At 40.1% G+C, this 13247-nt stretch overlaps 1 protein-coding gene across 7 annotated transcripts in view; it reads right to left on the bottom strand.

Moving 5' to 3' along the window:
* LOC126281437 (dihydropyrimidinase-like) overlaps positions 1-13247 on the bottom strand; it is a 293010-nt gene that overhangs the window by 64435 nt on the left and 215328 nt on the right. The window contains exons 1-2 of one of the 7 annotated variants that reach the window (XM_049980408.1): positions 3670-4594; positions 3479-3577 (exon numbers count right to left, since the gene is read on the bottom strand). The exons of 4 other annotated variants lie outside the window; for them this stretch is intronic. In XM_049980408.1, coding sequence (XP_049836365.1) covers positions 3479-3487 — 9 coding nt within the window. In that variant the 5' untranslated portion in view covers positions 3488-3577; positions 3670-4594. Of the gene's footprint in view, positions 1-3478; positions 4661-4873; positions 5137-13247 lie in introns of those variants that run through there. 2 more of the 7 variants (XM_049980406.1, XM_049980407.1) reach the window with 2 other exon arrangements.

Raw genomic sequence — 13247 nt, 5'->3', positions numbered from 1 at the left:
CAGGATGTGCGAATCGGAAGCCAGGAATCCCAGGTGACCCTAAGACTCTAGAGGTTAGGAAGTATTTGTCCCAGATACCCCAGTGCCACCACAGCCCACAGCAGCAGCCTGAAGCCTGTTGCTATGGCAAAACATATTCCAACTCTTTATGGACAGTGGCTAATTCCCTATGCATCCATACACAACAGGCACAGACACCATCCAAGTTTAATGTCTGAAATACAGGTAATGTTAACACTAAGCCAATACAAACTATAAAATATATGCAAACTCTTGCAGAAAAATAAATATCACTACTACAAACATGTAAATAATTTATTGTACCCTTCCACTCAGAAGTAAGTTAGAATATTAAACGATCTGATGTTTACAATCTGTGTGCTAACGATGAGCTATTGTTGCTGACTCTACTGTGCTTGGAGGCTGCAGCTTTACTTCTATAATACTTTATATACATATGTTGTGAGAAAAATAGCGATGTTGAAAAATGCCACTTCTTCTCATATTAGTCCACAGCTTGTGGTCTAAGGGCTAGCGATGTTGCCTCTGGGTCCCGGGTTCGATTCCCGGCTGGGTTGAGGATATCTCTTTGCCTGGGGACTGGGTGTTTGTGTTGTCTTCATCACCACCACCACCCCCCTCCTATTCAACTCAGTGGTTGCTGTTATTATCTAATACTTCAAACAACCTTTTTAATTTCACACAGACCACTATCAGATTCTATCACATACAAACATTAGAATTATGGAGACTAAATATTTCTGGATCCACGTATTCAAATACACTTCATAAGAAGTGGATAATGAGGTACTTGTTTACTTTGTGTTTAAATATTGAAGAATTTTCAGTTTCGTGCCTGGTGTCCTCTAGCAACTTTTGCACCATGATATGAAACTCCATTTTGAACCTTAGAGGGGGATGCATGGTCTGTAAGGAAATTATTTCTATTTCTTTCACTGTGGCTGTGAATTGCTGAATTCATTCTAAATTCAGTCAGTTGTTATTCACCACAAATGCCATTGGAAAGTGTATGTACCACTGAGTAAATGTAAGAATTTCTAGGTCCCTGTAGAGATATTTGCAAGAAGTTTGGTTACCAAATTTACAATATATTTTTACTGCACAGTTCTGTAAATACTTTTGTCACCTTAGCTGCAATGTCACAGATAACGTCACAGGACCGAACAGAGTGAATGTATGCTAAGTATGCTAGCAATCTTGTTTGCAACGCAATGGGAGAGAGTTCTGTGTGCAAAGAAGGCAGAACTGAAGGTTTTGGCATCAACTCTGCTTATTATCTGCCTGCATAACCAGGAATTTCACAGATAGATTCGTAACTGATGAAATTTCTTTGTTCCTTGCACTTTCGTATAGGAAATGAAATGAGGAACACAGATAAGGGAGACTGTGTTGTGTTATTCACATGAGGAGGAAGCCCCATGACTGAAGGGTCAGCGAAAAAAGGGCTAACCCGCAAGACTGTGTGTGTGTGTGTGTGTGTGTGTGTGTGTGTGTGTGTGTGTGTGTGTGGTAATTTCAAACATAGGAACACAAATACAATAAGAGAAAGCAATTCATGTAGTAGCAAGAATTTTCTTACTGCGTGGAGTTGGTTGTTACCAACATGTTCCGTACGCAAAACAGCTGAAGATAAATAATTAGACAAATCCTTACTAAGTTGAGGGTTGGCACTTGCTTCTGCCAATTCAATTACCAATCTACAAAAGCAGCACTCAAATGCGTGTGGGGAGATGGGGGGGGTGGGGGGGGGGGGAAGGGGAGGGATGATGGGGGGCGGGGGTGTGGGAGAAAAGTAACAGATATCTGTTCTTAATAGAAAGCTGAAAATGATGTATCCAGATACAAGATGCTAAGTACTGAAATTATGCAGAGAACCTTACTTGCATTATTTTATATTAAACCTGTATCTGAAAATAAACCCATTCATTTACTCACACACCATGTTCCGTAAATGGAATCAAGATGGAGAAACTATTCGGATCTTACTAGTTTCACAGAATGCCTGCCTGTATAACAGAAAAGTTAAAAATGGTTTAATGTGAATACTACTGTTAACCAGAAACTACATCTCAGAGACAAAATATTCTGATAGATTTTTAGTGTGTCTAATATGTTCGTGTATGAAGTTACTGGTGCTTTAAAGCAGCAATTTCAACACTGTTACATCACTGGTCAAACCAGGCAGGTGGTATCACTAACTTTGGCTGACCCAAATATTATCAGACTCCATATTGACTGTTAATTCCACCCTTCTAGTTTGCTCTACATATGTTTGTATCTTTGCTAACCAAGATATCTGACATATTTCGCTCATTTTCAATATTTCAGCCAAGAATCTTCCAGCCACTGACAATGTGACTGACCTTTGTTTATGAAATCACACCTCTCTATTCTTTGAGATAAGAAAACTATGTGACTCAAAACTGTACTGGAGTTTACAACATACATGCGTCACGGGATGGAACAGACCCTGAACAGAAATCCATGTGAGGGCGAGGCCTTAATATGAGAAAATTCTATGAATGTCTACATCGAAAATCTAGTGAAGGCTGAAGAGGTAGTCTGTCAGTCTTATTTCTACTGCTTCTTTCACCACAGAGTGTTTCCTAAGTCAGAAGTTGTGGAGTCCTCCAATTTCGTTTCTTCTCTCTCACAGGATTTTCCATTCAGAATCTTCACTGCCTTCATTCTGCCACCTGCTACGAATTCAATGAAGGACCACACAAGTAATTATTATTGTGGCTATACAAATTATTGAGTAGCTTTGACTCATCACTAGCAACATTTTATCTCCGACACATGGGACTCATATCTAACTGCACTGATGTGGCAACTGCCATCTGTGATACACTGATTGAGCTATCAGTATAGACGTAAATTAGGAAGTAAGGGTAACAGTTCACCAAATGGTAGAAGTGTTCAGTAGTTGAAAGAGTTAACAGTCTTTTTATGTGCCCTTTGACAACTTAATATCTCTACTATCCTGTGAGTTGTTACCTTTACTCCTCAATTATTTATGTTCCACCAGGAGTTTCCACAGCATATTAATAAACAGCCATGATTTCATTCTACAATGTCAGCCACCACCTTACCTTGACAAACATTGAAAGTTCTCAGGTGGAATATCACAACAGGAAATAACAAGACACTTGATGCCCGAGCAAAAAATTAAAGAATGTCTGACTTTATTTTTCAGACATTCAATATAATTTTCAGATATCTGACACAGTGAGTATGGAAATGGTTATATTACAATACAAGTTTAGCACCTGAGCATGCACAAGATAGAAACAGAAAACCACAGTACTTCTCCTCTAGCAGGCCAGTCAGCCGACATTTAGCTGTCTGCACGAAACCGAGTTCCCTTTGCTAAAAAAGGGATTTTTTGCTTGTCATTATATGAGAATACGGCAGCAACATCTTTAACTAATGAGAAAGCAATATGAAATTAACTTACCTGTGGCATGACAAATTTTTGACTGTCACATAAGCCGTATTCCACTGAGCCCACAGAAAATGTTACATCTCAGCTGTCCTCTATAGTATATAGTGTGAACTATTACAACCAAAATAAAGGTGAGGAACTGTGTACACATTAAATGACCATCCACAAACATATTGTTGTTACATATCTACCAGTACTGGTACCTGATTTTCTTGTTCAGAGATACAACATACATACATATTAGGTTGCTTTCTGGCTAATCAAGAGACAAAACCAATACAGCCAATATGACAGTCCATTCCAGTAATTTGGGTTCCAAAATCCAGAGACTGGGAACAATTGTTGTTGAATCTCGGATATCAGCATGTGATCTGCTATACATAGTGGAACACGCCCCCCCCCCCCCCCCCCTCTCCCACTTTTAATTAGTTCACGTGTGGCGTAAGTAAATACCGTGCATAAAATACTTGCTGAAGACTGACCACAATATATATATATATATATATATATATATATATATATATATATATATATATATATATATATATATATAATTTACATTGACTTTTTGCTTTTACGATGAAAGGTGTTTGAAGTACAGCGCGAGCGAAAAACATAGGGCTGCGAAAGTTTGTTACTACAAGCTTAACCGACTTTCAAACGAATTATCACCTAATTTAACCTAGACCTCACGGCAGTCTAAAGATCACTGAACCATCACGACCAAAATATGTAAGACAATTGGGACCATGAGTTTGTGGCAAAACAAACATTTCTTAGCAATAAAATTACACGGTAGTGAAATGTGAGTTGTGATAAAATCTCTTCTTCAAAATATCACAAAATAATTGCGGAATTGATGATAATACACAATAATAAACAATGTTGTCATTTTCGGACATTAGTAGTTTAATCGTTATTCTAACTTTAGAGTGCCCCTTTTTAAATAACCTTGAGAGTGCTGTCTATTGACAACGAATTTACTAGAATGCACGAAACGTAAAACAAATTGCACGTGAAATTGTTTTCTGAGATTTCAATATTGTATGACATATAAACTGTATAGAGGCACACTGTTTGTGCCATAACGCTCAACGAAACGTCACAGCGACGTAAACAATATCATATGGATAAGATTAAGAGAGGGGGAAAAAATATATTGTTTAAATAGTGCGCCATCGAGTAGCAGAAGCCTCAAAGTACACAACTCCAAAGACCAGTAACTCAGTGAGCAGTAAGGTCAGTTAAACTGTATCCAAATGCTGAATTTCTCAGTTCATTAACACATTTATTTGCAAGAGTGCACGTCTAATTCTGTCATATAGACTAATGTTTAACTATGGTAATGCGTAAAAATGGCAAGCAACTAACATTTGTCACTGAATTATTCTCAAATGTTTGTTTCACCTTTTGATCACTGCAGTCCACGTGGTTCAAATGAACTTCAGCACTAGACGTTACATTCTTATTTGCATCTTCTTGTGTTTCATTCAACATGGTTGATACACTTTATAGCAATTGCCACTACTGTCAGTCGCTGTTTCTTAACTCGTGTACTGGGTAACGTATCACACGTTTACGCGACTGTTAGCAGTACAGAACTACTCCTAAGGGAAACACACAGCACTCTAAGCAACACGCGTGATCTTGAGCCCTTACCTGCCTGCTGAACTGCCGCGTCATGGGATTTCCATCCATTTTATTGAACGACTGGCACCTCGCTAGAAAGACCGCAGGGGAGGAACGATAAGAGATTTTCCACTAGTCTGCAACGCAAAAATCTCCCATAGTTTAAGTGTGTCGGTGAGCACCCGGATTTATTTTATATTCTCGTCCAATTCTGTAACTGATAAATATCTAAACGAACTGTGGAAGTAAACGTTTACAGTAAGATTGTCATGCGGTCTTATATACAGAGGTCGAGAGAGAAGGGGGCCGGGACACGAGATACTAAAAAGTTGACTTACACAAGACACTGCAATTTTTGCACTGTTATCAATTAAGACCATCCTTCTCCTTGTTCGAGTACGCATTCGAATCGTGAAATGTTTTGCAAGGTATTATCCAAGATCTTCACTAGCTGGTAAACTGTGCAAGTCTTCTGGAACTGCTATACAAGGGATTCCAGAAGGAATATTACATGCGGTATTTCTACAGGCTATTGTATGGATAACGCGGGGTGAGAATAGTTCATATGTGACAAAAAAATGCCCAATTTTCATACTGAGTAGATTTCCAGCTCTTAATTTTGTCCACAAAATAAATCTCACAAAAGTTATTACGAGCATACTGAGAACTTTTTGAATTAATGTACTGTTACAAAACTAACGAATAATTGATTCAGTTTTCATCAAATTCTCATAAATCACACCATCGACTACAGGCACTTTTAATGTCTCCACAATGTTTTACGTACTTTGCAACTCTTCTGAATAACTTTGGTGGTCTTTTATCAGCCCAGCACTGTTCGTAATGCGAATGATTAGATTACAATATTGCAACGCCTGTGTTGCAGAACAATGCAAGGTTCCTTCATACCTGCATGTACGTAAGTCCAGAGGAGCATAGTATCTTTCTTCCTAACAACATAGGCACTGTAATATCGTATTTATCCGCCGATACGGGATGGCGACATTCAATTAAAATGTCCTCCCCTGTACGGGAATTACATAATATGTGTACGAATGCCGCAGAAACGACGACATATAGAGATTTGCGGCTGGCCGTGAGTCGTATACGGATAACCAAAGCCGTTAAGGCAACCGCTCACTTGAAGTGGGGAGTCCGGGTTCGAGTCCCGGTCGAGCACAAATTTTCATTGTCTTCATTCCCTTATACAGCAGCTGGTTGTTCATACTCGCAATTGCGAATACATTTCATGACTGGAATACGATAAATAATTTGTCTCGTGTCTATGCTCTTTCTCTGCAGACTTCGTTTTTTGTCTGCCCTAATACAAGCATTCTGACGAAAAAAGGTCTAGCGACCTTGGTGAAAGAGACTGGATGCTGTTCCAGACAACGTCCGGTATTTAAAACGAAGCCTCTTATTACTTCATAAAGCGGTAGTGTTCGTAGTTAACACATTTCTCTAAACCGGAACTTTCCCTATGAGCTTAAAAGGGCTAAAGTAACTCTTCCATTCAAAAAGGGAGACACTGAAATGTAAACAACTACCGTCCAGTTACCTCAACGTAATTTTTGTGTGTGTTTCCCCAAGAAGTAATAGAAAGAGCCTTTTATATCTGGTTCCAAAGCTATGTTACAAAGAATTCGATATTTTGAAGGAATGAGTGTGGTAATACCCAATCCAGTCTACATGAATAGCTGATGAAGTTATTATCCCCCGCCCCTGCATCAATAGGTATGCATGTGTACCACTTAAGAACTCTGTTTTAAAGCGCTTGATGTCAGAGAATATGCTACTGACGTATACCTAATCTATGGAAAGCGTTTATCATAATTATACATGGTAATCTCATTTGTAAACAAGCCCAAAAAGGTCTCAAGAGCCTCCCATACCAATGGATAAGATCTTACATAGAAGACAGATAGCAAATTGTGATATTAAGACATGATGACATCAAAAGAAAGCGCCATTACAAAAAAAAAGAGCATATTTACCTAAGAAATTAGAAACTAACCATGGTATGCCATAGGGCTCTGTCCTCGAACCCTTTTATTCCTTTTCATTACTGGTGTAAAGGCTGTACTGATGCACAAGAAAAAGAAACCAACGACACTACACAGGATACGAGCAATGTCCCAGTTTAGCACCGAGAATTTGATAGTCTAGAAATTTCCGACGCACTCAGCGCGACACTTCCCATCTCCCCATCCATATATAGTATCCGAGCATGTGTGCTTCATGACTGTGGCGACTGACATCCAATCAGAATCATTGCTTTGAAAGAAACAACACCGCATCAGATGAGAGACATACGAGAGGCGAGAAGCATTTATTAACATCAGAACAATATCGTCATGGGCGAAGAAAAGTGTGTGTAATGCTTATTGATATTTGGATCGTCAGATAGCCTATGACTTGTCTCCTGTAATACCAATAATATCTGCACCCATTTTAAAATGCGTTCTTAAACCGTCCTTTGCCAGCAAACCCTTCTCATTTATCAAAATCCACAGCTGGAGATGCCTACCTGGATTTCTCTCTCTTAGAATTTGCAGCATAATATGTAGCTCTAGTTAATTTCTGTCTGCTAAAACATTATCACTATTATTATTATGGTAATTAGTAGTAGTTGTAGTAGTGTTATTATAATAGAGGTGAGGGTGGTATCATGGGTCGATGCTGGAAATATAGGCCCCCTCAAAATCTAATGAACAGTCACACATTATGGTGGTACGAGTATCATTTATGAGTGATGGTCGTACGAGGGGTGTTTGAAAAGTCCGTGCAAAAATAAAAACTACTTATGTGTCTGGGGTAAACCTTTTTTATTTTTCGACATTGTCTCCTTTTAGACTTATACACTTCGTCCAACGCTGTTCTAATTTGTAGATCCCTTCCAAATAATAGGAATTGTCCAAGTCTGCAAAATAGCTATTAGTTGATGCAACCATCTCCTCATTTCAATAAAATCTTTGTCCCTTCAGCCATTTCTTCAAGTTGGGAAACAAATAGTAATCCGAGAGAGCGAAGTCTGGAGAATTGGGGGAATGTAAAACAAGTTGGAATCCTATTTCCATTAATTTTGCGACTACAGCTGCTGAGGTGTGTGCTGGTGAATTGTCGTGATGGAAAAGGACTTTTTGCGGTCCAATCGCCGGCGTTTTTCTTGCAGCTCGGTTTTCAAGCAGTCCAATACCGATGAATAAAATGCACTTGTAATAGCTTTACCCTCTTTCCAGATAGTCGATGATGATTATCCCTTGCGAATCCCAAAAGACAGTCGCCATAACCTTTCTGGCCGAAGGAATGGTCTTTGCCTTTTTTGGTGCAGATTCTCCCTTGGTAACCCACTGTTTAGATTGTTCTTTGGTCTCAGGAGTATAGTAATGTATCCAAATGACACTTAAATTTCTGCAGATTCTTTCTTAACAGCTGCAAACCATCCTTCCAACACTTCACACGATTCAGTTTTTGGTCAAGCATGAGCAATCGCTGAACCCATCTTGCGGATAGCTTTCTCATGTCCAAATGTTTATGTAAAATATTATGTACCCGTTCATTCGAGATGCCCACAGCACTAGCAATCACCATATCATGAATTTTATCAATGATTTCTGGGGTCGTAACCTCCACAGGGCGGCCAGAACGTTCAGCATCACTTGTTCCCATATGGCCACTCCGAATATTTTGAAACCACTTATAAACTGTTCTAATAGAAGGTGCAGAGTCAACGTAATGTTTATGAAGCTTCACTTTAGTCTGCTGGGGCGTTTTGCCTTTCAAAAAGTGATGTTTAATAACCACACGAAATTCCTTTTCATCCATTTTTTGACAATCACTCGACTTCCTTGATTCACACGAATGCCAAATATAATGAAATAGACTAATATGGCTGAAACATTGTTTGCGTTCTTTCCAAAGATGCTACTGACTAAACATGACCTCTATACGCGCTGGTGGTGCCATCTCTCGGACTTTGCACGGACTTTTCAAACGCCCCTCGTAGTTACGTTTGTGCAGCACTCCGCCATTGCAGAGACTTCTACTAATCACCGGCGAGGTTTTCTTCTTTTCAACATCGACCAAAAACTTTTAGCAATATTTCTTCATCTACGCCTGTACAAATACTCCCAAGCGTTTTGCTTCAGTAGCATTATTGTATTGGCAACTTGAATAAATTCCTGCTGTTGGCGTTAAGTGGCCAGTACGTGTACAATTGTAGCATAGCGTACAGCAACACGAGACCTGTTTAACAGGAGAAACATTAGACTTTCAGTCCCGCATGTGAATTTCGAGTGGTATGGAAAGAACACACCTATTTACATCTACAAGATAGGCTTTGTGGGAAGTTTCAGTCCTACTCTTCTGTTTTCATCTCAAAAAATCTGCCGCGGGAAGTCGTCATGCTGCTACTCAAGCATATGTATAACACGATCTGTCGGAAACAACATGCAGAGATTGGTCGTGACGATTCGAAGACAACGATTCTGAGTTGAGTGAAGAAATGCATCCTGGTCGGTGTAGTGAACTATGAGCTGCTGCAATAACGAGAAACAGTGAATGCTCTACGCTGCAAAGCACTATATTACTCAATTTGAACTGCACATTTAAAGACAAAGACCCACAGTATGCTCAGAGACATGGCAAAGTGATTCTGTCACACGTCAGTGCCAAACCACATGTTGCAAACGGAATGATGGAAACCTTGAAGGGACTTCGATGGGGCGTCTTCCCCCACCAACCACCACCACTAGACATCGTACATTCCGATTACCATTTGTTTCGGTCCAAGCGATATGACCATTTTGAACAACACTTTTTTAAAAATCTGGTTCAATGAGAGTATCACCTGAAAAGAGCCTGAATTCTTTTTATCTCGAAATCCACTTGTTATCTGAAAAGTCGGAAGCTGCCAAAGCACATAACTTTCAGTAAATTATCTTCTAACGTTCTATAAACGTAAACATTTGTTTTCAGTCCAACAAACAGAGAGAATTAATTGAAGTATGCAATACTTCGTCCACGAGACTCAGAGGGCCTTAGACACGGGTTCACAGGTAGATGCCGTGTTTCTTGACTTCCGCAAGGCGTTCGATACAGTTCCCCACAGTCGTTTAATGAACAAAGTAAGAGCATACGGACTATCAGATCAATTGTGTGATTGGATTGAGGAGTTCCTAGATAACAGAACGCAGCATGTCATTCTCAATGGAGAGAAGTCTTTCGAAGTAAGAGTGATTTCAGGTGTGCCGCTGAGGTGTGTCATAGGACCGTTGCTATTCACAATATACATAAATGACCTGGTGGATGACATCGGAAGTTCACTGAGGCTTTTTGCAGATGATGCTGTGGTGTATCGAAAGGTTGCAACAATGGAAAATTGTACTGAAATGCACGAGGATCTGCAGCGAATTGACGCTTGGTGCACGGAATGGCAATTGAATCTCAATGTAGACAAGTGTAATGTGATGCTAATACATAGAAAGATAGGTCCCTTATCATTTAGCTACAAAATAGCAGGTCAGCAACTGGAAGCAGTTAATTCCATAAATTATCTGGGAGTACGCATTAGGAGTGATTTAAAATGGAATGATCAGATAAAGTTGATCGTCGGTAAAGCAGATGCCAGACTGAGATTCATTGGAAGAATCCTAAGGAAATGCAATCCGACAACAGAGGAAATAGGTTACAGTACGCTTGTTCGCCCACTGCTTGAATACTGCTCAGCAGTATGGGATCCGCACCAGATAGGGTTGATAGAAGAGATAGAGAAGATCCAACGGAGAGCAGCGCGCTTCGTTGCAGGATCATTTAGTAACCGCGAAAGCGTTACGGAGATGATAGATAAACTCCAGTGGAAGACTCTGCAGGAGAGACGCTCAGTAGCTCGGTACGGGCTTTTCTTAAAGTTTCGAGAACATACCTTCATCGAAGAGTCAAGCAGTATATTGCTCCCTCCTACGTATATCTCGCGAAGAGACCATGAGGATAAAATCAGAGAGATTAGAGCCCACACAGAAGCATACCGACAATCCTTCTTTCCACGTACAATACGAGACTGGAATAGAACGGAGAACCGATAGAGGTACTCAGGGTACCCTCCGCCACACACCGTCAGGTGGCTTGCGGAGTATGGATGTAGATGTAGATGTAGATACTTCATGAAAATCACTAGATGGTGACAAGGTACAACGTCGAACGTACCACGAGGAACAGATGTGAATGTCATTGTGAAGTCCCTCACTCTGTGACATTTCAACAGACTTGAACTTTCAGAGAGACCAAGATTCATGATGTTTTACAAATTTAGGATATGTATTAAATGAAAAGAAAAATGCTAAGGCTGAGTCTAGGTATAGTGGGGGTCAGTGAAGTGAAATGGAAAGAAGACCAGGATTCCTGGTCAGACGATTGTAGGATAAAATGAACAGCAGCTGAAAGTGGAATGACGGGAAAGGGATTCGTTATGAATAGGAAAGTAAGGCAGAGAGTGAATTACCCTGACCAGCTCAGTGACGGGGTTCTTCTCATAAGAATCAACAGCAAACCAACACCTACATCAGCAGTTGAGGAAAACATGCTGACATCGCAAGCAGATCACTAAGAGATAGAATATGTGATGATGTTGAAAGTGTTATTCAGTACGTAAAGGGAGATCAAAATATAATAGTCATGGGGGGACTGGAATGCGGTTGCAGGGGAAGAAGTGGAAAAAAAGGTTATGGGGGAAAATGGGCTTGGTAGTGCGTATGAGAGAGGAGAAGGACTATTTGAATTCTGCGACAAATTTCAGCTAGTTATAGAGAATAATCTGTTCAAGAATCACAAGACGATAAGGTACACTTGGAAAAGATCGAGAGGTATACTTGGAAAAGGCCAGGAGATACTGGGAGATTCCAGTTAGATTACACCCTAGTCAGACAGAGATTCCAAAATCAGATATTTGGATAGTAAAGCGTACCCAGGAGCAGATATAGACTCAGATTATAAATTAGTGATGATGATCGGTAGGCTGAAGCTCAAGAGACTAGATAGGAAGAGTCAATGCACAAAGAAATGGGGTTCATATGTGGTGAGGAATGAAGAGATACGCCCAGAGTTTTCTGAGGCTGCGGTAATAAATATCTCAAAATGCACTTCACTTGAGGGGGAAGAAGGGCAATCAAGGAAGTTGGAAAGGAAAACATAGGTACAAAAAGGTAACTGCGAAGAAACCATGGATAATGGAAGAAATACTTCAGCTGATTGACGAAAGAAGGAAATACAAAAATATTCAGAGAAATTCAAGGACACAGAAATAAAAGTCACTTAGGAATGAAATAAATGGGAAGTGCAGGGAATCAAAGGCCAAACGGCTACATGAAAAATGTGATGAAGTAGGAAAAGAAATGATTTTCGGAAGGACTGACTTAGATATAGAAAAGTCAAAACACTTTTCAGCGAAATTAAAATGAGGGGTAGCAACATTAAGAGCGCAATACGAGTATCACTGTTAAATACAGAGGACCGAGGGGATAGGTGGAGAGAGTCCTCTGAAGGCTTCTGTCAGGGGGAGGACTTGCCCAATGACGTGATAGAAGAAGAAACAGAACTCGACAGGGAAGAGTCAGGGAATCCGGTATTAGAATCAGAGTGTAAAAGAGCTTTAGAACACTTAAGATTAAATAAAGCAGAAAGGATAAGTAACATTCCATCGGAATCTCTAAACCCCTTGGGTGAAGTGGCTACAAAACGACTATTCACATTGGTGTGTAGAATGTATGATACTGGCGATATAACATCAGACTTTCGGAAAAACATCATCCGCACAATTCCGAATTCTGCAAGAGCCGATTTGTGCGAAAATTATTGCACAATCAGCTTAACAGCTCATGCATCCAAGTTACTGACAAGAATAATATACAGAATAATGAAAAAGAAAACCGAGGAACTGTCAGATGACGATCGGTTTGTCTTTAGGAAAGGTAAAGCCACCAGAAGCAGTTCTCGCGTTGGCCGGCCGCGGTGGTCTCGCGGTTCTAGGCGCGCAGTCCGGAACCGTGCGACTGCTACGGTCGCAGGTTCGAATCCTGCCTCGGGCATGGATGTGTGTGATGTCCTTAGGTTAGTTAGCTTTAAGTAGTTCTAAGTTCTAGGGGACTGATGACCACAG

The sequence above is a fragment of the Schistocerca gregaria genome, chromosome 7 (genome assembly GCF_023897955.1).
Source record: "Schistocerca gregaria isolate iqSchGreg1 chromosome 7, iqSchGreg1.2, whole genome shotgun sequence".
Classification (NCBI taxonomy): domain Eukaryota; kingdom Metazoa; phylum Arthropoda; class Insecta; order Orthoptera; family Acrididae; genus Schistocerca; species Schistocerca gregaria.
The sequence above is the reverse complement of the archived record's forward strand: the minus strand, read 5'-3'. Positions and strand labels throughout refer to the sequence as shown.